We start from the raw sequence: 25988 nt of genomic DNA, 5'->3' as shown, positions 1-25988 counted from the left end.
TGTAATATCCTGGAGCTTACGGTTGGGTTTGTATCCTGCCCACAAGAGTTTCCTACTAAGTGATACTACGGCCTTGACCTTCAAAAACAATAGGCATCTTTCTTTCATCATGGTGATCAAATGTATCCTGCCCACAAGGTCCTGACAGATAGACGGACGGACGTCATACCATAATACGTCCCGTCTTTGATGACCGTATAAAAACGCACAGCCAAATCACTATTTCTATTAATGAAGGATTGTTATTGCCCTCATTTTCAATTTTGAAAATACACGAGGGTATGAACTGCAAAGCTTCACACCGGCATACTTTTCAGTAAGTGCTAACACACTTTAATTCCATATGTCATCACATGCTGGACTTGAACCCGAGATCTACAGTTCAGAAGTTGATGTTCTAACCTACTCAGGTAGGCAATGCTATTTGAAATGCATCAACAAATATCAAATATTGCTGATATTTACATTTTCATCCATGTTTTAAAAGGAAGTCGGCCATTATGACGATGTAGAGACCATCCTTAAAGATTATCAATGCATGATTCACCTTGCAATAACGACTTTTTCATGATAACAACATCGTCATCAAAGATTTCTGAGAATAACAATGTGAAAACAAATGAGAGTTTTCAGCAGCATCCATTCCTTGTTGATCAAACTGCAGTAGAAGGACAAACACATCTGAACTGCATTCACACAGAAATGAAGTCAACCCCTGCTGATCTGATGTGTTTAATCTTTATATCACGTTTCTTCAGCTCAACATGTAGTTCATAACAAATATCACTAACAACATACTCGCACAACAATTCTCCTATGAAGAAGCGATTACACAATTTGAGAAATTCCACTATGCTGTAAAAAAAGATCTCTTCCAGCACAGAATGCTTAAACTTTTTGAAATAAAAAAGTTAAATTTCTCGAACTCTTGTCTGTATAAGATAAACAGGTACACATGTACAAAAATTAGGATACAGGGCACAATGAGCAAATCAATTTTGCTAAGCATTTATAAATATTGAGCAATTTGTACAACATGGGTTGAATTATATCCAAGGGAGACAAATTATATTACTTGTAAAATATACAAGTTATGATTTCGTAGTCTTCATATTCATAAAACAATAAGGAGATTTAAAATTGCATTGGCATTTCAAATTCGAACTCTGCACAGGTGGTCAGTCTAAATACCACTATTCCCTATTATACTGCAACTAAAAATACACCAGTCGCGTGACAGCAGGTCTCCTTGGTTTTATCAGGGAACAAGTTACTTGATGTTTAGATATAATAAAAACTACAGTATATAAATTCATCCACATACACACATATCAAGACCATAATTACATTAATCAAGGAGGCCTAATACACCAGTGTCTTTTTTAAAGCAGTAATTGATTAACTTTATGTCTGACATCTCCATCGTACTATAGAGAAACAATACAACTAAATTAATGATAGGGTACCTGTGAGTGGTCTTGACAATGTTATATTAGTTTTTTGCTTTTCGAAGCTTGATTTGATTTTTAAGAGAAATTGAGAGGAGTAAACATTTCAAGTGGAATTTGAACTCACACCAGCAAAATTATCATAAAATAATATACCTCTTGAACTTTAATGCTTACACTTATGACAACATGCAGCATAAAATATGCTAACTATTCTTTTTTTGTTGTTGGCGTACATGTAATTACAGGGAGATTATAATAAATGCCATATTATATATCTACATATAGATTGAAAGAGATGTATTAGAAAGCACATTAATTATGCAATAAGAATACGCCGGTTTCGAGATACGTCCGAGTTATTTCCCTTTGAGAACTCTCATAGATAGTAAGGCGCGAAAGAATTTGTTTACACGCGGGAGTGGGACAGATATTCATCACAGTGTAAGTGAATGTACTCAGTAAGTTTCTCATACGCTGTGTGATAACCCGAATTCCACTGATACACTAAGTAAGTGATAAGTATTTAGGAGTAATTAGATACATAGAATTCTTATCATATCATGTTATTTCATTGGTCATAAGTACCATATCCAAGATATTTCTTGCAAATATGACATTGTTTGTATGTTTCCACTTCGGTAAAACATTTCTTTCGATAGCATTTTGTATTTCCCACATTTACATATTTAAAGAGAAGCCGCTTTTAATACATTTCATTGTCTTTCTCGTTGGCTGTATATCCACTCTGTCCCACTTAGGCATTCAAAGTTCCACTAAATACACCTCCTATACAGAAGAGTTCGTATCTCGAAACTGGCGTATTGGAATTGGACTATTTCCTCATCATTACAAGAACACTACACCCAGCAGACACGTAATATTGCACAACAAATGAAAACATGGAATATGTTTCGTCATTACATAAAATAAAAAAATTTTGAGTCTGAGAAAAGCACTTCTGAGAATTGCAACTTTTATACAGTAGATTTGATGAATGAAATGATTCACAAAATCAGAGATTTTCATTAACGTGAATATGCAAGGATGCAAAATCTATCACATACATAAACAATATGACATGGTTCATGAACCCATATGTAATAGCACCTGATGTCATTATCTAACTCTTTCCATTTGGTGTTGAGTTTATATTCTGACATATAGCACTCCAATTCATATTTGAAAGATTACCGGTCAACATTTCATCTTCTGATTCAATTCCATCTATTGGAAACTCACTTAATATTCTTGACAAGTTTTCATTGTTACTGGAGTCCAAATCTCCTTTTATTGGCGTTAGTCCCGAGAACAAATTGTCAAACTGCATGGCATTTGGACTACGCATAAGTGAAGGGGACATTTTTTTCATATTCAGCATAAAATTTGGTGACCCAAATGGATTTTTACCATCTTCCAAATCCTTGAAGCCATCCAGAAAACTGGAGTCAAGCAAACTGACTCCTTTAAGGGGTGTGATCCCCCTGATAGGGGAAGGAAGCTCAGTTGAATCACTGGCATCCTTCATAGGGGTTGATGTGGCTACTTTTTTAGTGTCGCCGCCATCAAGAATTGCCCTGAGTGGGGTAGTTAAATTTTTCTCAAGTTTATCTATAAATTCTTTTACGTCGTCTGTATTGTCATCAGAGCTGTCGTTTAACAAGTCACGTTCTTTAGGAACTAGTTTTTGTTTTCTCCGAGACCTGTTTTTTTTCTGTGGACTAGATTGAGGGTAGATCTTGGGCTTAGGTAGCCCATTGTTCTGTTTTCTTCGTTTGGCACTTGTGTCAGAATCTGCTTCTATTTTGTCCATCGTTTCAGTTTTGCTCTCTTTGTCACTGAACGTTTGAGCATTTATCCATGCTTGCTTTACAATATTTGGTGAGGTAAATTTCGGAGCAATAGTTATTACTTTCTTCTTGTTGTGTTCTATATTCTTCTTGTCAGTTTTGTCTACACTTGGAGGTGTGTCTGAAATATTATCAATTTGATAAACATTAGTATTAAAGAAACAATAGATTAAGGCCACATCACTCAACTAACCTTGAATCTTCAAGACAATGACTCTTGCATATCAATTAAAATTTAAGATATAAAGCACAATTTAAAATGCAGTAAAATTATATCACTTGAGTCAAATATTTCTGAAAATATCATGTAAATGGAATTAAATAAAATTTTGGTATTGATTCCCTTAATATCAACATGGTAGGTTAGGTGGCAAGTACTTGCAATATAAATATTCTAATAGGCTATAAGAATCCCAGAACAAAATGTGTTTATGGCACCATGGTACTCCTGTATGGCAGCAAAGTTGATAATGGACAAGGTTAAAGTTTTCTCAAAAGTAGATCAAACCCCAAGGTGATGAGATCAAAAACTTTGGTACCCAAAGAAAGACCTTGTCACAAGGAATGCACATGTGAAATACGAAAGCCCCAGCACTAATCATTCAAAAGTTCACAGTGTATCACTAGATATTGATGCCAGTTGAAGCAAGGACATTTGAAGAAATAACACACCATTGACACCAAGATGAGAATTCCTTCTTTTTAAACCACTTTCTATGCATTTGCTGATATCGGTGATACAAATTTTACTTTGCATTAAATTTGATACGAAATAAAATAATGCGAATTAAATAGCGTTCAAACGGTGGTAATGCGAAGTAAACTAATGTGCATTAAATTCGTATGCATTTCTAAATATAATGGGTGCGCGAAATATATATAAGAATACACTATATCATTGAAAATTATTTTTTGTAGATATTTTAATGAATATTGTGTAGATATACAGAATTCATTGCATGTTCAAAACACAACATTTAGTGTACATGTTTACAATGTACATATAACTGATCTACACACAAGGAGTTTGGCCGTGTTTGTTTTTATGTTCCCAAGAAATTACTCGTTATTTCCTCTGACGACCAGCATTCAATCAAGACAATATACTGCTTCTTCATGAGCCCAGTTAACACCTCGGAAAGTCTCTTTCACCATTCCGTTGACTAATGTGATGATGTAATTTTTTAATTATGAATACGTATTACAAGTCTACTATGACGTCATATGGTATAAAATTTTGATAATGAGCGGCATATTTATAAACAATGTAAAAAAAGAATATCATATTATTAACATTTTTATCGTATTTTTAAAAGCAATTCCTTCCATATGTATTACTCAGTATGTCTATGCAAAGCACAGAGTTACATCTGACATTATCTAATGACATGCTGTTTGTACATGTTTTTGTTATTGATTAATACTATCATTCTGATTAGTTTTTCACTCAAAAATAACATTAATATCTATAGCTGATCACAAGTATGGTGCATGTGACCCAAATTTGCCATTACGCATGCATCTATAATTGATGCGCATTAGCTTTGCTTTGCGATCACACAGAGCTAATGCAAAGGAAATTTGATTCGCAATAAATTCTGACGTAAATTTTAATTCGAAGTAAACTAATGCACATTAAAATCTTTGTAAGAACGCGGTTCAGATTTAATTCCCATTAACCTACGTTTAATGCGAATTAAATTCTTCATGTGAATGAGGCATAAAATGTCCTCAAAATAACCTATTCTGATGAAAGGCTTTATATATTATAGTATATGTAACATTAATGAAATTGACTAATTAGGACCTGTCCTAAAGTCAAAACCCTGGGGTTGCAAATTCACAATTTTGGTACATCCTTTTAAATTCTGCTTTTCCTAAATATGCGTTTAGTTTTTATACCATATCAACAAACTTCAAGAAGTCTTTCAAAGATAAAGACAATAATCACTATAATAATTTTGGCTCCACCCTGGAATCACTAGGATCATGAAATTTACAAGTTTGGTAAAGGACTATTTACTCCTTCTAAATATCTATTTAGTTTCAATTTAGTATCAATAGCAATAAAGAGGATATTATTTAACATATACACTTTATACCAAGTTTTTCCCCACCCAGTCAGAACCTCTACCCCGGGGATCATAAAATCTACAATTTTGGTAGAGGTCTTCCTGCTCTGCATCACTATGCATTTAGTTTTTCTTACACATGTGCGGTTCTAGAGAATTGGTCACTTTTGTCACATTCCTAAGGCCTCAGGGGTGCAGGAGTTCTGAAATTTACAATTTATGCCCCCCTTGTCCTAAAAATCTTCATACCAAATTTGAAAAGAATTAGAATGGTAGTTATCAAGAAGTTAAAAATGTTCAATTGTTAATGTACGGTGACAGACACTGACCAATTGCAATAGGCCACCTGAGTTTACTCAGTGACCTAAAAACTATATGCCCCAGAATCTCAAATTACAAGAATTTTGTCATGGCAGTTTCCGAAATGGACAATGTTTTTTGCCCATGAAAAAGATGAGACGGTACGGATCTATTCTTAAAAAAAATATTTCGAATATTTAGATTGATGTTGATGGATTATATCAACTGCTTTGAATACACAGTCAAAGAAAAATTACACATATGACAATGTCTGTGCATAGCTGTCAGTTTACATGTGTATCGATCTTGGAATGCAGACGATTGATTTATGTTGAATGACAAATGTTCTGCAGTCATTTATATATAAATTTGATTTGAGTTTTATGATTATAAAATTGAATTTTCAGTTATCAAATTCATTGTTGTATTAGGAAAACATGAAGTGCAAGTGAGATGTGTATCAATTTTGTCATAATCAGTGATCATGTATGAAGGTATATCGCAGAACAAGAGTACCACCAACGGTACATAATACGCCCGTGAAATGCTTACATAGGGTGTTTTTCTTGTGCTATAATTTGTATAACTTTGCTTCAGGTAGTATCAGCCATCACGAGACTGTGACAAACTTGCATATGAACAAAAGGTCTTAGCTTAAAAATCAAGATTTCCTCAAAATGGACCAAGTTCAACAACCTGTAATTTTTTCAAAACTGAAAGAAAATCAAAATCCTTCCCCCAGATGCACATCTTCAATACCCATACAAACACTCCACAAAATAAGATGGTCCTCAATTGAAAACTGTGGGAGGAGTTGGGCGTACAAATTATGTACCCTCCATAGAATATTAATTTCCAAATAGATTAAGTTCAACAACCTGTAATTTTCTCAAAAATTGTAGAAAATCAAAATCCATCCCACATGCACATCTTCAATACCCATACAAACACTCCACAAAATAAGAAGGCTCTCACTTGAAAACTGTGGGAGGAGTAGAGCGGACAAATCATGTACCCTCCATATAATAATTATTTCCAAATAAAGGGGCAAAACTCCTGGAAAAAAGGTCGAAATGGATCAAAATTGCAGTATGATCTAGAGTGACCCACAAAGAAGCTACACAGCAAGTTTCAGCATGATATGTGAAAGGGAAATGAAATTATAAAGAGAAAACCCCGAACGGATGGACGGACAGACATCGCTGTACCATAATACGTCCCGTCTAAAGACGGGCGTATAAATATGACCGTGGCATTTCTTTGATCTTTGCAGTAACCATGGCATAATAACATTTATTCTTGTTGTGTGCTGTGATGAGTTGGTAATATCAATGTTATGTATTTGTGATATCCATGTTATCTGTTTGTGATGTCTGGGGAAACTGTGAAGAAGTGCTGATCAATGTCCTTGTTTGGGGTCAACCTAGATGCTACCATGAGATATCGTATGAGGTCGTTTATGTTTTTATTATATATGGATATCACACCATTTTTGCTCAAGATCAAGGTCACAAGATAAAAAAAAAATTTGTACCAAAAGGAATGTCTTGTACAAAGGAATGCACACATGAAATATGAGAACCCTATCGCCCACCATTCAAAAGTTATGAGCAAGTGCAAGTTTTAAATTTGGGTCAAACTCAAAACCAAAGTATCATGGTTATAGATCATGGTATCAAGTCATAAGGAATCTATATCCAAAACAAGATTGCTACACGTAGCCATGTCCCCCACTGCCGCAAAAAAAGTTGAAGCACAAAAGTCCCATAACTCCTGTAAAATTTGTCAAATCAAAATGACGGCGCAATATGATCAACTACACATGGTGATTAACAATCCTACAAATTATGAACAAAATCCGTTGAGCGGTTTCGGAGGAGTTGCGTCCACAAAGTGTTCCTATAGTGTAGCATGTACAAATTCAACAAAGTCCCATAACTCCTGTCAAAATTGTCAAATCAAAATGGCAGCGAAATATGATCAACTACACATGGTGACTAACAATCCTACTTATCGCAATTCACCTTTGAATTAGAACACTTTACCCGATATAGTATTGCGTTGTGTGACGACACAATTGAATGAGACGATTGAACAATTTGAATGACATGTTTGATGTTATACAAGAGTTTGCATTGGCCGATTACAGCCCGCACACTTTCTCGAGCGGATTCAGTGTAGCTGGAGAACTGTACATAGCTCTCTGAAAAGATCCACCTCTTATAAAAACCTTCGATTTACGGGTCACAAAAAGCTGCGGACGGTTGAGACCTGAAATCGGTGTATTCTTGTGTTGCTGTCTCATAAACTCAATATAAAAAAATCTTAACATATTTTCCTACTATATACTTGCGTCCAAACATACCTTTAAATATTCATTAAAGCCACACACCACCCGAAAACTCGCAGCTTCAAATGATTTCGTATGTTGACGTAGCCATGTTAGGTAGCCGGTCAATTCGAACTCTTGCTATTGGTATCTATTCATAAAATCGGTTGTAAGTTATGTATTCGCTCTTCATTTATTATCAACATTAATAGAAATTAAAACATTTTTGTACCAGTTTTTGTAAAGGTAAAATAAGTTCTATATGAACGAAAATGCTACACAAGCCCATTAGATGGAGACCAGCCGGCGCGGCCGCTCATGACTAATGAAAGCCGCACTGCCGTGAGTTTAGCTATTTGAATAATTATCATTTTATAGGACTGGGGTGGTATATTATTTAAACAATTTAGCTAAAATATTTGTGGGGTATTAGTACACATCTAGACGCTATTGTGCCAATATGGAAATGAACCGAAATTCGAATTGACTGGCTACCTAACATGACTACGTCTACGAACGAAATCATCAAAAACTGTGATCGAGTTTTTGGGTCGTATGGGGCTTTAATAAATATTTGAAGGTATGTTTGGACACAAGTATAGTAGGAAAATATCTTGGGATTTTTTTTTATATTAAGACAACAACACAAGAATACAACTTTTTTTCTTTCTTCCTTTGAAGTTTTTTTCCATCTAGCATCTGGCCGTCATGTTTTCAAATGCTGACTACTCCCGTATAAGGGAATTGGGCGGACTTATACATATGGACCAATGAGAGTTTCTGTTGCATTTCGCAATTGTACTACAAACAGATTCAATTGTGTCGTCACACAACGCAATACTATATCGGCCAAAGCGTTCTAATTCAAAGGTGAATTGCGATAATATGAACAAAATCTGTTGAGTGGTTTCTGAGGAGTTGCGTCCACAAAGTGAAGTGGGATGGACGGACGGACGGATGCACAGACACTGGTATTTTGATGTTCCCATCCGCATTGCGGTGGGGGACAATAAGAAAACCATAAACAGTGCAGGATATATTGCCTAGGTAACTTTTCTTAAAAGTAGGTCAAACTCCTAGGTTAAGGTATCAAAGTAAAAAACATTGGTACATATACCTATTTTAAAGGAAAAGTCTTACTACAGATATTGCACATGAAATATGAGAGCCCTATCACTCACCATATAAAAGTTATGAAGGTTAAAGATTTGGACCAACAGACAACCAGGACAAAAACAAAATGCCCCCTGATCTTCGATGTGGAGGCATCAAAATAACAGACTTACAAAGAGCAGTAAGCAAACAATTTGTTAAAAACAATTAACATAAGAATGATGACATCACATTATCATGGACAATGAATGTGTCTTTAGTTAAAGACTTGGTAGGAAAACGAAAAGTTCACAATGAAATGAAATTTGGAATGAGGTCTTTTTTAGGTTACCTGATTCGTTTTTAATGTCTTGAGCCAGCGTTGAAGTTTGGGATGGCACCTGAATCAACATGGGTTGTCCTGGAGTACTGGACACGCCCTGGGACTGGTTCATACTCTGAATGGGGATCAGAGCAAAAGTTTGCATGGGTGAGTTAAAGGAATGCGGTCGTGGTAATATGGGCTGTAGATCTGTAAATAACATGAAAGATCTCTATTTCAACAAATCACTTTGCAATAATCAGAAAATGGTTAATAAGATATTACAAATAGTATAAAATATATCTATTTATTAAATTTTCAACAGCGAAATACTGGAATTTATCCACTGAATAAAAATTGTTTTTTTCACAGTTGTTATTTTCACAATCCTCAGATGATACTTCTACACTCCACACAAAGGTACAAGCCACAGGAAGAGTTTCGAGTAAGTATATCTGAGAACGCGCATCTTCAGCTGCAAGTTTCTAGGACTGAGCCATCTACTTTGTGACACTTTCGTAATCTTATGACACTACACTTCAACAAATGACAAAAATGAAGATGACGCTGACTATTTCATAAGTGAAAAAAATGGGCAAGAATAGTAAAACTACGACATTATTAAAACCCAATGTTGATGCTAGTTTGAATAAACAAGATATTATGCCTAATCAATGTTTCATTATTATATGGAATTTTGGCCAGTCGTTTCCATATCCATAGGTTCGAAGGGACAGTAAAAGTTATCATTTGACCAGTAAAAATTTAAGATAATAGCCCATGTGACCAATGAATAACAAGAAATGTTTCAGAAACATGTATGCTCCCATTGGTGCAGAATTGAAAAGGGTTATACACATGTATCATTTAATTGATAGCAGTGCCAAACCAATTCTAGATATTGAGCAGACAAAATCTTCCTATGTCCAGAGTGGATTGACCCTTGACCATGTGACCTCAAAATCAATAGGGATCACCTACTCCTTAGGATGTACCAGTGTACTAAGTTTGGAGTCAATCAAACAAATGATTCTCAAAATGTAGGAGACAATATATTACAATGTCCAGCTTGACCCCACGATCATGTGAACCCAAAATCAATAGGGTTTATCTACTCCTTAGGAGGTACCAGGGTACCAAGTTTGATGTCTGTCAAGAAAAGGGTTCTCCAGATATTGAGCAGAGAGTATCTTCTTTAATGTCCAGATTGGATGGATTGACCCTTGACCATAAAATCAACAAGGTCATCTACTACTCAAGATGTACCAATGTACCAAGTTTGATGTTGATGTCTGTCAAGCAAAGGGTTCTTAAGATAAGCAGATGAGACTTGGTCTACAGATCGACCAACAGGTGTAAAATAATATGCTCCCTCTTTTTCAAAATAAAAAAAAAAGGGGGGGGTATACAAAATAATTATTTCTTGCTCTGTAAAAGCACAAATATTCATTACATTTTAACAGAAAACAGATGCAGATAGTTTGTGTACTTGATTTACAGGAATAAAGAGAACATTATATTTTAAAAAGAAGTCAGTGGATTTGTCAACATACGATCAATCTAGTCCTGTCATGGAACCACTCCTTAGCATGGGGCATGAATTTCACAATTTTGGTAGAAGGCCAGTTGCTCATCATAATAGTAACAGCAACAGCTACTAGATGTCCAGAAATACAGAAGATTTTTATAGAAATGTAATGCATTTTAAATAGAGTGTATGATCAACTTTTTTCCCAAATGTAAGCCTCAACCCAGGTTCCATGGATTTTGAAGTTTGGTTGAGCCAAGAGGGCTTATTGCATCCTCAATATCATATTAATAGTTTGACTGCTACATGTCCAGAAGTAAAGACAATCTTTAAACATTGTGCATCTTCAATATATGATAAACTTACCCCCTCCCCTTGGACCTGAACTCGGGGCAAATAAATTTTTACAGTTTTCAAAAAGGGCTCATTGCTCATTTTCAACATGACCCACCCTGGAGTCTGAACCATGAGATCATGAAATTTACAGTTTGGCCAAGGGCTCAATGCTCATAATTTATAATTATTGCAAACATTTTGCCTTCTATAGTATCCATAAGTAAAGAAATCAATAAAGAAAAAAAAATAATGTGCTGTATTAAACAGTATTTTGTTTGATATTAACCAAATCGTGTATTTTGTCAGTATGATAAAACTATTAAAAATACGATTTGATGATTTTCACAAAAATATATACGGGTATCAAAGGAGTACTGATTTGCTCAATGTACAGTAAAGGGAAAAATAGTGATTTTCTACTGCATATTTATGAAGGAATGACATTTATAATAAATACCATTAGAAATGTCATAGGAAATGAGGATTTTTTCACAGTATGTATTCATACGGAATAGTGATTTCATGTTAAATTTAACTCCCCATCCATTGCTCAAAGTGGTTCTCTCTACCCTGTTTCCACCTGACTGTCTTTTATCGCAGAATGTGTCCCGTCAACAGCTTGCAGGCTGTCCATGCTCTCACGTCACCATGTAATTGTTTACTTTCAGAATTCCGCTTCCAATTTATATGTGATCATAAATATTTGAAATGGGGCATTCACTATTCAACTTGAGAGAATACATGATTAATTAGGAAAATAACTTGATTACTTTTTTAATCTGATTGAGTTAAACTGCACAAAGTGTATAATTTATATAGCTTGATATAAAACATGCTTTTTGTTCCTACAGCAATATCCAATGGATATTTCACATATAGCTTAATTTCTTAAAGATATATTGCATTTTTACTACGATACCAACTTAGTTCCACCTTGGGGCCTGAACCCAAAGGTCATGAATTTCAAATTTAGTACAGGGCTCATCACTGTATATCATAACCATGCCAACAGTTAGATTGCTTGATGTCTAGAAGATTTTCTAAAAGATAATGCATTTTCAATATATGACCAACAACATGGCCTCATCCTGGAGCATGAACTCTTGAGTCTTGGTATAAAAGGATTCATTGTTTGTTAAAATCATGCCAATAGTTCCAGGATTAAAGATGTTTAGGTCACCTGATTTTAAACTTCTTGATAACTACCATTCCAATTCATTTCAAATTTGGTATGAAGCATCTTTGGGACAAAGGGGACACAAAATGTTAATCCCAGGACTTCTGCACCCAAGGTGGCATAAAGGCAAGGCGGGGCAAAAACTGCCAAATTAAGAAAACTAAATACATAGTCATGTACAGCAGGAAGGCCTCTTCCAAATGAAAATTACATGAACCCCAGGCTAGGGTCAAAATTAGCATAGTGTATATGTGTAAAACATTTAAATAACATCTTTAATGCTATTGGTACTAAATTGAAACTAAATGTATATTTAGTAGGAGCAGATAGCCCTTTACCAAAATTGTAAATTTCATGATCCTAGGAGTAGGGGGTTTTAACAGTGTGTAATTCCATAATTTTATCTGTCTGTTGGAAAAGCTTAAATGCTCCATTCTCCAACACTAGTCAATAAGAAAATCTCGGTACGAGTTGTGCAGATGCCTTTCAGAGACGTCTTACATAAGTCGTGTGACTCAAACGAAAGAGAATGAGGGTAAACAATGTAGCCCAAACTTTGGATTTTAAACTAATTTTCTCTTATTCACATGTTACGATTAGAGCTCTAAGTGCTGGCTATTAATAATCATACTTCTCTTCTGGCTGTCTGCATTGTTTCTGTGATGTGGAGGGATGGGCACTTTGGGGATCGTAGGTGTTTGGTGTGGAACAAACACAGGAAGACAGCTTGAGATGGATGATAGCACATCTAAAACAGAAAACTCAGTTCTAACATAAACCTGCTTAATACAGATTATCTTAATATATACCCAAAAGATGGGGAGGGGAATATTACATATAAGTTACCAAAAATTTACAAACTTTGGGAGAAGTCACAGCCCATTGGGGAAGGGGGTTGGCAACTAATTCAATTTGAAGCATTAGATATTTCTTATATCCTTTTCTCCCTAGACACACAGGCATATAGCAGCCAGGGGAGGAAAAAAACCCAAAAAATCAATAGGCCCATGGGCCACATTGCTCACCTGGCCCTGCCATTGTTCAAGGTCTTGCCATAAAGAATTTCTATTCAATATATGAAAGACCTACCATAAATAGTTTAAGAGACATTAAATAGTTCAGGTTTTTCTTAAAGTAGGTCAAACTCCAAGGTCAAAAGATCAAACATCATTGTGTCACAATGTCATGCCATAAAGAATCTCTATACAAAATATGAAATCCCTACCTACAGTAGTTTCTGATATACATTTGTTTTCTTACAAGTAGGTCAAACTCAGAATTTAAGGTCACAATGTCAAAGGACGTATGAAATGAAATGTCTTGCCAGAAGAAATTTTTATACAAGATATGAAAGACCCACCTTAGGATGGTTCAGGACATATTGAATGAATCAGATTTTTATCAAAAGTAGGTCAAACTTCCAGGTCAAAGTCACAAGATCAGACAACATTTGATCACATTAAAAGTATTGCCATAAGGAACGTAGATACAAAATATAAAAGCCCTAGCTTAAATAGCTGAATTTTTAAAAGATATTCCCTATATATATATCAGCATATAAAACTTTGATTCCTTATTGTGGCCCCACCCTACCCTCTGGGGGCCATGATTTTTACAAACAATCTGCATTATCTCAGGAAGCTTTCATGTAAATGTTTTTTTCTTGAGAAGATTTTCTCTATATATTTGCATGTAAACTTTGATCTCCTATTGTGACCCCACTCTACCCTGGGGTTCATCATTTTTACAAACTGTACTATGTCAGGAAGTTTTCATGTAAATGGCCCAGTGGTTCTTGAGAAGATTTTAAAGATTTTCCCCTGTATATTCCTATTTTAAACTTTGATCCCCTATTGTGTTCCCATCCTACCACCAGGGGTCATGATTTGAACTAACTTGAATCTGCACTATGCCAGGAAGCTGCCATGTAAATTTGATCTTTCCTGGCTTATTGGAATTCTTAAGGAGATTTTCTCCATATATTTGCATGTTAAACTTTGATCCCCTATAGTGGCCCTACCCTACCCCTGGGGGTCATGATTTTAACAATCTTGAATCTGCAATATGTCAGGAAGCTTTGATGTAAATTGAAACTTTTCTGGCCCAGTGATTCTTGAGAAGAAGATTTTTAAATGACCCCCATCCTATTTTTGTGATTATTTCCCCTTTGAAGGGGGGCATGACCCTTTATTTGAACAAACTTGAATCTCATTTACCCAAGGATGCTTTGTGCCAAGTTTGGTTGAAATTGGCCCAGTGCTTCTGGAGAAGAAGATGAAAATGTGAAAAGTTTATGACGACGTCACCGATGACAGACAATGGACAAATTTTGATTAGATAAGCTCATTTGAGCCTTTGGTTCAGGTGAGTTAAGAACTAAACTTAATCCTAAATAATGGGTGGATGGGGAGAGAGCACTTGCAAAAATGTGGGGTTTGATGGAGTGGCGGATGGCCTGCCACCCCCTAATTATATGTGCCTGACACAAATATTTGCAGTTATATTTCACCTTTTCTGTCCTTGGATGGAACAACTTTCAATTTTTCAGGACAGTCTTCCCGAATTGTCCAATAAGATCCATGTTTCTTAGACTTCTCTCTTTCAAATATACTGTACAAGGAGAGATTGTGTCTGATGGAGTTCTAAAAACAAGTACATATGACATAGAAATTCCTTTTTATGAATACATTGTATAAATATACATTATGGCTAAATCATACAATCAGGATGGACTATTTCGTGTCACAACGAATTATCAAACTTTACACTTATTTCCTTAAAAGTAAATAAAGTTGATTTTACGGTTCATCAGCTTTCTACAACTCTTTGTAATATTACTTTTCTTAAGAGTAAAAAAAAAAAATTCTCTTTTATCAATTAATGTTTTCAAAACTATTCTTACCAACAATAGAGCTACGGACTCTACAAAAAGTGAGTATTTTGCACACTAAGTTTCAATTATCTGATACAAAGGAGTATATCTTCATTGGAATCAACTTTTTAATAGATGCCATACAGGTCTGAAATATATTGGTAAATTGGTTGTCATATATACAACCATATACAATATTTTAAGCAAAGTATATCTATAACCGTTATTTTTCAAACCAAATCTGAAATTGTAAAGTTTTAAATAAAGTGTATTAAAATGCTTTTACTACTAAGATGAAAACAAAATACTTTATGTGGATTTCACCAAGCAAATAATCTGTACAAATACATGCAATCAAATTTGACACAAATAACAACTTCAGAATCCTGTATAATTTTCAATTTAACCAACTTTTCTTGGTTACAAATAACACTAAGTACTCAATGTTATACTGTTTTGGAAAGCTGAAAGTGTCAACCCCTATTGTGTTTTAGCTGATTAGATTAAACCAAATATTACACACCGACAACTTTAAAACTATAATAATTCCAATCTTATTTATTACAATTGTTTTGATTGGACAAAAATAAAGCTGAACAAGAGTTTACACATCAATAAATCCGAAAACGCGATGTATTCATACACGCCTGAAAACAAACAACATAGTGCGGGTAACTATTCAAATTTTTGCAATTGTTAATAAAGTCAATGAATTGGAATTATAAGAATCAAACATTCTTTTGGAAGAATTTATCGATGTGTAAACTCCGGACATTTTACTCACAAACTTAACATAAAAGTGCTTCGCACTTTTATTCAGTTTGTGAGTAAAATGTCCGGAGTTTACACATCGATAAATTCTTCCAAAAGAATGTTTAATCCTATAATAATTCCAATGTTATGCATTACAATTGTTTTGATTGGTCAAAAATAAAGCTAAATGAAAATTTACACATCAATAAATCCAAAAACGCTATGTATACTTACGCGCCTGAAAACAAATAACAGTGCAGGGAAACTATACAAATTTTTGATTTGATAATACAGAGAATGAATTGGAATTATAAGAATCAAACATTCCTTTTGAAGAATTTATCGATGTGTAAACTCCGGACATTTTACGCTCAAACTTAACATAAAAATGTCCAGAGTTTACACATCGATAAATTCTTCAAAAAGAATGTTTAATCCTATATTAAACACATATCCTCAATATTTTACCTTCCAGCCAGGTTTTGCTGTGTACTTGTAGAAAGGAAAGGTTTCCTCAATCCACTTGCAAATTTCTCTTAGAGTCATACGCTTATCCTCTCTGCTGTTCAAGGCCATCTGTATCAAGGTCATGTAAGAAAATGGTGGTCTCTTAGCTTTCCCATACTCTTTTGCGATCTGCAATGAAAATCAAATAGCTATATTATACTAATTCTGATACATATAATATTAAAGTTCCTGTACATACAACTGTACAAGACTTCAAAATAAGCTCACGCATAAATGATTCAGTTCTACTGATATAAGTACAAGACAGAAACTGAAAAAATACAAAGAATTTTCATAATTCAGAGTTTGCATAATTAACTGTGTCTATTACATGTATGTTAAAATTGGAAATCATATTCAAATTGAAATGAGAAGTTTAAAATGAATGAGGTTAGGTACTACATTCCTGTTGGTTTTGTTGGACAGTGGACACCACCAAGACCTAGATATATTTTTTTTTAACAATCATATTTTATAATCATGAGATATTTGTCCTTTTGTGGGTTCTCGGCTCAATAAAGTCACCCATCTTCTTTACTAAAACAAGAGGTACTGTGGGCAATGCTCACTAAGAATACCCCCCGCTTACCCCAATCTCCCAAAGGGTGTTGTTAATAGACCCCTCTTTCCTGAGTGTCAAAATATGGTATGCCTTTGTAGAAAAAAATGGAAGATAGTCCGAACACAAATCCATGGCATAAACCTATAATTTTGACCTTGGGTTCAAAGGTCATAAAGAGGTCATGAATGTACATGACACATCGTCTCATGGTGATACACCCATGTCTTATGGTATGACTATGTCAAAACCCTAAATCAATTTTGACCTTGAGGTCAAAGTTCAAGGCCATATAGAGGTCATGAAGGTACCTGACACATCGTCTCATGGTGATACACTCATGTGTCAAATATGGTATGCCTATGTCAAAGAACAAAGAAGTCATGGCCCTGACACGAATCCATTGTAAAAACCTTTAATTTTTACCTTGAGGTCAAGGTCATTTGGAGGTCATGAAGGTACATGACACATCGTCTCATGGTGATACACTCATGTGTCAAATATGGTATGCCTATGTCAAAGAACAAAGAAGTTATGGCCCAGACACGAATCCATTGTAAAAAACCTTTAATTTTGACCTTGAGATCAAGGTCATATAGAGGTCATGAAGGTACTCGACACATTATCTCATGATGATCCACCTGTGTGCCAAATATGGTATGCCTAAGTCAAAGAACAAAGAAGTTAGGGCCCAGACACGAATCTGCACAGACAGACGGACAGACAGACTGATTCCTATATATCCCCCGGAACTTCGTTCGGGGGCTATAAATATCCTGTTAGATTTAGTAATGAGAGGAAAGAGTATCGCTCAGTAATTGATGAAGGGCAGGAGCAAAGAGAGGTAATTCATTGTGACAAAAAATAACAGATGCGTCATTTTTCTAATAACTTGTTTGCACTATGCCCCCGATTGATCCAGATCCAATCAAGGGAGTACGGGGATTTGTAGATAGAATGTTCTATCATTAAAATAATAATGCCCTACGGACTGTGGTGAGGGCCTGTCCCGAGACACAGTCAGATTATTCTAACTAGGAAATTTACTTCCGCTTGTATTCTATACTCCCCGAGACCTGCTGTGTGTGTAATAAAACCCGGGGTAAATCTCCATACACCCTTGAATGGACCTGGATAACTAATCCAATTCCTATGTAACCAAATGATATTATACATGTAACCATTTAGTGATCCAAATAAATAGGCAAAAAAAAATAAATAAATAAAAAATTTTGTGGTTCCCATTACATGCTTTTCAAAAAGAGAGTAGGTAAGTAAGATTAAGAAAAAAAAATTCTATTGTTCACGAAGTATTATTATGTATATTAACTTAAACTAAGCATAAACTATTTGATTTCATCCCAGATTAAAGGAATAGATCAAAATTTTTAGTCCACTTTTGACAATTTTAACTCTCAGATATCTTTGGTTGGCCTTACATGTATTTGTATGGAACACCAAATTAAAATTAACTCAAACCAATGAAGATATCTTTAATTATTTGTAGACACCATCAATTCAATTATTGCACGCAATAATTGAATTAATGCATGCATTTATTCAATTGATGAGAGAGCAATAATTGATTTGAAGCACGCACACTTACTTTTAGAACCTCTGAATGACTAAGGCACCTCCATTGTATGGCAGTGTCTTTTTTGTTTTGAGTGGCTAGCGGCTGTGGTTTCCCATCTTCTTTCAACTGCATCCCTCCCAACCACTGGATATTGGTAAGTGAGTCGTTAAGGGGGTCTGTAATAGGATTATTACGCTTGTGGAAATACATACTCAATACATGACATTAATGATCACAATAATTTCTGTCATTAAGTTCTACAAGACATACATCCTCTATACCATGTATTGTTTCACCTGTTGGGAATTTACAATTACAAAATTATTATGATGAACCATTTAATACCCTTTTCCGTTGACTCTTGAGAATCTGGTATTTCTTCTGGGAATGTTTTATCCTCCACTTCTACTTTGATTACATTGTCATTTTCTTTCAATGCATAGTTTAAGACAACATTTCCAACCCTTTCTTGCAAAAAAACTGAAGCAGAAGTGGATTCTATCTCTTCAGATGTCAAAGGTGCTTCTGGAGAAATCTTTGATACACATTTCACATTGGCTTTATCACCATTTACAAAACTTAAATCTCCAGAGGTTTCATATGTCTGAGCATTCTTTTTGGGGTAACTTTGAGTTTCAGTGTCAGAGTTGTCTGTTGAACGACCATGTAAAGCTTTGTTGTTTGAGCTTGAACCCTGAAGAAAGTGAGCCATATCAAGTGGTTTTATATTTATGTAAGAATCAGATTTGGACACAGAGACAGCTTTAGTTTGCTGTGGATCAACAGGTAAAATGAATCTCTGTCCATTTGCTGATTCCACAACATATCCTGATCTTGGAGTAGATGTTCTTTGTGAATTCTGAGAAGTTTGTGCACTTATTGGCGAGGATGAAAATGATGATTGATGAACAGCAACATTGCGTAATCCTAGGGAGAGAGGTGATGTTGGTGACGGTGTGAGAAGTGATGGATCTGTATCACTAAGTTTCCCTTTCAATGACTCAGCAGAAGACTTGTGGAAAATTTCTCTTGCTGTCTCATGTCTTGCTGGCAGTGGAACAGTACTAGGGGTTTCAAACTGAAAAGATTCCTTTGAAAAACAACTGCTGTTGGCGGATGAGTACCCTGATTCCATAAGAGAAGATGATCTGTCTGAAGCGTCTCCTTGCACCTGTGTGGCAGGTGTACCAGACAAATGGTGCTCCTTCAACATATTCAGCTGTGTGGCAGGTGTACCAGACAAATGTCTTTGTGCATTTAGCCTTCGACTTATCTGCATTGCTTTCTGCAAAGAGCTGGGTGGTATTTTCAGTCTTATTATTTTGGCTGCCTCTCCAAGTCCTTTATCTTTTGCTTCTTCTATTCCATCTTGAAAAACCTTTTGAGAAGAACTAGAACTGTCATAACTATCAAATTCATTAGTCAAGTTCAGTTTCAAATCATCATTAGTCGAAAATATGACTCTTGATTTTGATTTGCTCTTCCCGATTTCAATAGCATCTCTTGCCCCTTGACTCAGTTTTGCAGAAGCATGCGATAAGTTGCCACTTGTAGCTTGGTTTTCTGTATCTTGATTAAGGATCACAACGTAAGTACTGGACTCTGTCTCACTGTGGCCATTGGACTGTTTACATAAAGCTGACGTCTTTGGGCATCTGATAGACATAAACCTCACATTCTCAGCATTTGAACCAGATCCATTAGACATTATTGCAAATCTGTAAAATATGCAAGTTGGGTGTCACTACATGATGAATTTTATCCAACAATAAATGTGCTATAACCAATTTCATCTCGTACTGGTATATGTGTATCTACTATTAACATCAAATGTAGTGTAAACTCGTTAGCTTTGGATAAAGGTACTTCTAACTTTGATGCATTACTCTAACATAACAAATCATGTAAACTATATAATATACATTCAAACTTCAACATTTTAACACAAAATATGTAAAAAATTTGTAACATGTGGTAGAGAATAGATTGAGTGAATGTACATTTTGATATAAACATTAACAGATACCCAACTTGTTATATCTCTATTGATGGGCTACATAAAGAGGTTTATACTTTAATGAAGCTGCAAGCTTTCAGCTTGAATAGACCTTCAATAAATGTTTGAAGATATGTCTTAACACATACAGGTTTTTTTAAGGTCTTGATTTCAAGGGTCTGGGCCTTTCCAATTGGGAAAAATAGCGACATTTGCTTGAAATTGGGAAAGATCTTTCATACAAGGAAGTAGGGAGAAAACCAATCCAGAGAGCATTAAGATATAATTGGACTCCTTCTGACTTTCAATTTGGTCAAAGTTTACCTCATTCAAATAAGCAGAGGTCAGAAAATTTGGTTTACTTAACAATTTTGAAGCAAAAATTGTAATCTTTGTGCCTGTGAAGAAGATTTATAAACAATTAGGCTACTCTGCTTGATTTGTTTTCATTGTTTGGGAATTTCAAAGCAAAAATTGGGGAAAATACCTGCTTTTTAGCATTGGGAATGGGGCCTTATATCGGCCCCCTACAGACCCTAAAAAAATCCCTGACATACCAGGTTGTCATCTATGTTTAGATGCCATGATCCAATTCATATTTAAAGATGTACATGCGAGAAAGTGGGGAGGGGGGTGTTAAGGATAACCCAGGTCATTTCCCAGATCACAGTATTTCAGAACAATTGTATGAATGATTGATCACCAACTATTATTTATACTGTTAGATTTTGATTATAATACTAGAAAATGAAAGTAGATTATAGAAAAAGAAGTTTTATTAATATTCACAGTCTTATTTTAGAGAATTTCTCCACTTCAGTTTTCTACAAATGAAGGGAAATTTACACCAGTTAAGGTAATTCCCCATACCACATCTTAATATTGAAAAACCTTCAAATTTCTATCAAAATTTGCATGTATTTTGTCAAGGATGTATATTGACCAAATTCCCAATGAAAAATATGTTTAGCGGCCATTCCCAGAGTACAGCCACTTCTAAAAATAGAACACATCACTTTGAAACAAGCAGTGTTAATATACATACATATTAAGGCACTGTCTTTATTTAAACAATAGAAATATGTTTCTTTCATATGAATTGAAGAAAATGTATTGCATTTGACTGTGTTCAATAATTTTTCATCTACTGAACCATGCTCTTGGTTTCAAGGTGATGAAAATGCACACATAGTAGTCAAATTTTGACTAATCATAGCCTACCATATCCAGGAAATTCTGCTTTCAAAAACCTACAGATTTTTTAAACATTTCAATACGTTTTACTTTTACACTCCATCAATCATTTGACATAAGAAGTAGATAGGGTATCGGATAATTTGAGAGCTTAATGACCCCTCTAGGTTATAAACCTTGAATAAACGCATTTTGGAAAATGGTGTCTAAAATTCCTATCTCCGCAAACATGTTTCATTCATCATTTACATTACTAAATTATCATTTTAAGAAATATTACAGGGTGGTTTTTGAAAAACAGTTTAAAACATTAAAGCTTCAAATAATTAAAAACCACTTTCCTTGATTGCCGTAAGCTTTAGGGATCAGGCTTGAAGTTACAAAAATCCTAACTTTACTATGAAGCTTAGCCTACGTCACATAAACACTGACATGACGTTACAATAGATGAAAAAAATTATGTCGTCAGATCTAGTTGGAACAAAGTGATGTAGATCAGAATGATTTTTACATTTTTAACGCTCATTCAGAGAATGCTAACCTATGTTTAAGTTACAAATTTTGGGAAATTCGAATATTTTAAAATACCTGAATTCTGCATTCCTCGCCCCCTTGGTAATTTTTAGTTCCTGGTAGTTTTTAACAATATGATACAGCCATGCGATGTGTTAACGACATGTAGTACAGCGTATATTCCGAGAAGTTTTAATCAAAACATCAGTGAAGGTCATGTCCGGCCAGAAAAGTGTTTTAGATGAAAGAAAATTACATTACAACACCCATGATCCATACTCTACGTACAATAACAAACGTACGACACCTTGGACTAGAGATAGGGCCTGAATATGTGACAAATCTGTCAGCGTATGATCTAAATTGACACCATGAAATCATTAGACACAATAGAGATATGCACATACATGTATATGCACATTTATTATGGATTCAGAGGGCCTTGATAGCGATTTTTGTCATGTAAAATTATAAAGAAAACATAACAAAAATCAATATATGCACCCAGGGGTGCATGAGCCAAGATGCATGGGATACATTGTAAAGTCAGGAATGATGTGGCATATTTATAATTGTGAAGAACTAATTTCAGTTTTAAACTTTTCGAGTTACTGTCCAGAAACCATATTTGTCTGAAGTTTTCAATCTATTTTCGGTCACTGTGACCTTGACCTTTTTTCTCCAAAATCAATAGGGGCCTTGCTTTGCTGGTATCCAACAATACATCCAAGTTTCATTTGATTCAAATTAGAATTTTTCGAGTTATCCTCCGAAAACCAAATTTTTTGGGAATTTTAAATCTATTTTCGGTTACTGTGACCTTAACCTTTGACCTATTTTCTCCAAAATCAATAGGAGTATTCCTTACCTGGTATATAACAATATCTTTAAGTATCATTTGATTGGGATTTAAACTTTCTGAGTTATCATCCGGAAACCAAATATTTCTGAAATTTTCATTCTATATTTGGTTACTGTGACCTTGACCTTTGACCATTTTTCTCCAAAATCAAAAGGGGTCTTTCTTACCTGGTACCCAACAAGATATCAAAGTTTCATTTGATTCGGATTTAAACTTTCTGAGTTATCATCCGGAAACCAAAATTTTCATTGTATTTTTGGTCACTGTGACCTTGACCTTTGTTCTCCAAAATCAATAGGGGTCTTCCTTATCTGGTACCCAACAATATCTCAAAGTTTCATTTGATTAGATTGTAAACTTTTCGAGTTATCATCCGGAAACCAATTGTTGACGCCCAACCGCCCGCATCACCAAACCAATAGCCGAGTTCAACTTCGTTGCAACTCGGCTAAAAATATGTGACTCACTGACTGTCAGTACATGAAGCACACAAAAATTAGCATTTTGTTGTTTATAGGAGATTCGATATTTCTACCCGTCATTAATGATCAGAAATCACACAAAAGAAATGGCCTACAATAGATACATTGAAAGTTGGCAACACGATTGAACATCATAATCTGTAATATTTGCAGAAATATCATGGGAATTATGAAACGACTGTGTGTCATAACGCAATGTGTATGCAGAGTTTATGATTTCACGATGTATATAACTATAAGCATTTTCTCTCCCGAGCGTTGTTTTGTATAGAACCAGCTTGTTTGTACTATTGTGATTCGTTTATTGTTGGGTTTTTTTAGTTCTAAATTTTTGTTGTTTGCTTTCAAACAGTCAGTCCTAATACAGTCTACAAAATTCACCAAAATGCCATCGGGTTCATTGCACGAATGTGTGATAACGTTCGTGACTCATTTCTAACGTTACTTGACATGGTATGGGGAATTACCATAAAAGAGAAATTACTGATTTCCTTGGTAGTCTTAGATCCAACCAATGCAACTCAGGGACCAGGATAGATAGGCAATCAATGTGTGTATGAGAGAGAGAGAGAAGCCCCTATTTGAATCATATCATATGACAAGTAAGTAGCCTCAGCTAAAAGCTGTATTATTGAGGAAAATAAGTGAAAACTGTCTTGACATGTTTGTTAATCAATATTTGTAATCTGTAACAATTATCTTATATTAAAAAATACTTAATCAAAAATAAATACTAAGATCCAAGCAGGTGTTGTAGAGATATTGCACAAAAGAAGCCTAGAAAACAGGGCTCGAAATTAACATATGCCCATCAGTCTGTGACTGGTTAATTTTCTAAAGCATCATTTTGGAAAATATACTTATGAAATCTTATACACACATTTGGCATGCTTTTGTAGATATCAGACGAACCCGATTAATACCCATAAATCTCACATAAGTGTTACAATATTGTCAGAGACATATTAAGTTAAATTTCATTTTAATAACATTAATGAAATGTTTAATTATTTCTGGAAAACTCTATTGGACTGGTAAATTTTTCTGCGGACTGGGTGAAATTATACCCCATCAGTCCGGCTGGACTGGTGACATAAAAAGTTAGCTTCAAGCCCTGGAAAATATGAAGAGGAAATACATTGGACGCGTTCGATTTCTCTACAGTAACACCATCATGACCATATTGTACACTCAGTGTTGTTGGTTTACACCTTATATTTAAGTACAATTTGGTGTAGTGTAGTACATAGTCAATATGGATGTTCAGCAGCTTTTATGCGAGATTGTAAATGACTACATATTGTGTTATACACTGGAATCGTTCTCTTGGATACTTTATATCCCAATTTTTTTTAAAAAAATAACAAAGAAAAATCTGCAAATTTTTCTGTGCATTTACCAAAACATGCCCATTTCAGGGTTCAGATGGTGTACACTTTTGCACTTGATTACGGAGAGGTGAACACTTTATCATGGTTGGTGTAGACAAATCATGCACGCTTAATGATTATGCATGGATAGACGAGGAGATGGGCGGGCTGCAATGGTTTTTAAAACGAATGTGAGTTTAAGGAAGAGAGTGGGAACGGATGAAAAATTAAATTACCTCTTTTATACTACAGTACCAATGAGTACCATCTCTCTCAGAGTCTCTGCTCAATGACAACGTGGTTGGACTGTTGAATGGCTAAATTTCGCTCTCCATATATCACTTTACAAATTCGAAATGCATGATTATTTTCAATATTTCATAACGCATATGAGCATGTTGTTAATCAAAAATGTGTTCAAATACACAGTGATTAAAAACATACATGGATCTTTGTTTACAATGCTCATTTGTACCTAAAAACCTTGCATATCGTTTTAAGTGTTTCACAGTGTCACTAATATTTAAACAAGATTGCTTAAGTCACTCAAAAAGTATTTCATAGATTCATAAAACCGCCAAAGTCCTTTAAAGATGCATCTTCAACAATCTCGTACATGCCCCAGCGACAATATCTTCGATCACATTTGAATTTCGAACCATTGAATATCTCATCCAATGAAAATGAAGAATGTAAATTCTCGCGAGATTATCTATCCGCTCCACATTTCTTTTAGAGGACTTCATTGGATATTTGAAATTTTCTGGCCAATGAAAAATTATTTTACATATATCGAAAATGAAAGTAAACTAATCAGCTGAGGTAACCAGACCATGTCACCAACCGTAAG

At 34.8% G+C, this 25988-nt stretch overlaps 2 protein-coding genes across 5 annotated transcripts in view; one reads left to right on the top strand and one right to left on the bottom strand.

Moving 5' to 3' along the window:
- Positions 1 to 717: 717 nt before the first annotated feature.
- On the bottom strand, positions 718 to 25817 carry LOC125648338 (uncharacterized). Its single transcript, XM_048875329.2, has 8 exons — positions 25375 to 25817; positions 19067 to 20439; positions 18752 to 18897; positions 16548 to 16715; positions 14964 to 15096; positions 13086 to 13202; positions 9444 to 9623; positions 718 to 3419 (listed from the first exon to the last, which is right to left on the bottom strand). Exons 2-8 carry the CDS (start codon positions 20427 to 20429, stop codon positions 2572 to 2574), a joined length of 2955 nt encoding a protein of 984 aa, XP_048731286.2. The 5' UTR covers positions 20430 to 20439; positions 25375 to 25817; the 3' UTR covers positions 718 to 2571.
- Positions 9512 to 25988, top strand: part of LOC125648351 (uncharacterized) — a 24107-nt gene continuing 7630 nt past the window's right edge. For 3 of the 4 annotated variants that reach the window (XM_048875361.2, XM_048875363.2, XM_048875362.2), the window contains exon 1: positions 25886 to 25983. The gene's annotated coding sequence lies outside the window, so the exon portion shown is untranslated. Of the gene's footprint in view, positions 9582 to 9807; positions 9859 to 25885; positions 25984 to 25988 lie in introns of those variants that run through there. The other variant, XM_056140819.1, reaches the window with a different exon arrangement.

Source organism: Ostrea edulis, chromosome 6 (assembly GCF_947568905.1).
Source record: "Ostrea edulis chromosome 6, xbOstEdul1.1, whole genome shotgun sequence".
NCBI lineage: Eukaryota > Metazoa > Mollusca > Bivalvia > Ostreida > Ostreidae > Ostrea > Ostrea edulis.
The sequence above is the reverse complement of the archived record's forward strand: the minus strand, read 5'-3'. Positions and strand labels throughout refer to the sequence as shown.

Coding starts and splice junctions, on each gene's coding strand:
- LOC125648338 (XM_048875329.2), bottom strand. CDS start 20,429: ATGTCTAATGGATCTGGTTCAAATGCTGAGAATGTGAGGTTTATGTCT. Junction 16,716..18,751: donor GTCATTCAGAGGTTCTAAAA/GTAAGTGTGCGT, acceptor TTTTCATTGCAG/ATCGCAAAAGAGTATGGGAA. Junction 15,097..16,547: donor CAGCAAAACCTGGCTGGAAG/GTAAAATATTGA, acceptor ACTTGTTTTTAG/AACTCCATCAGACACAATCT.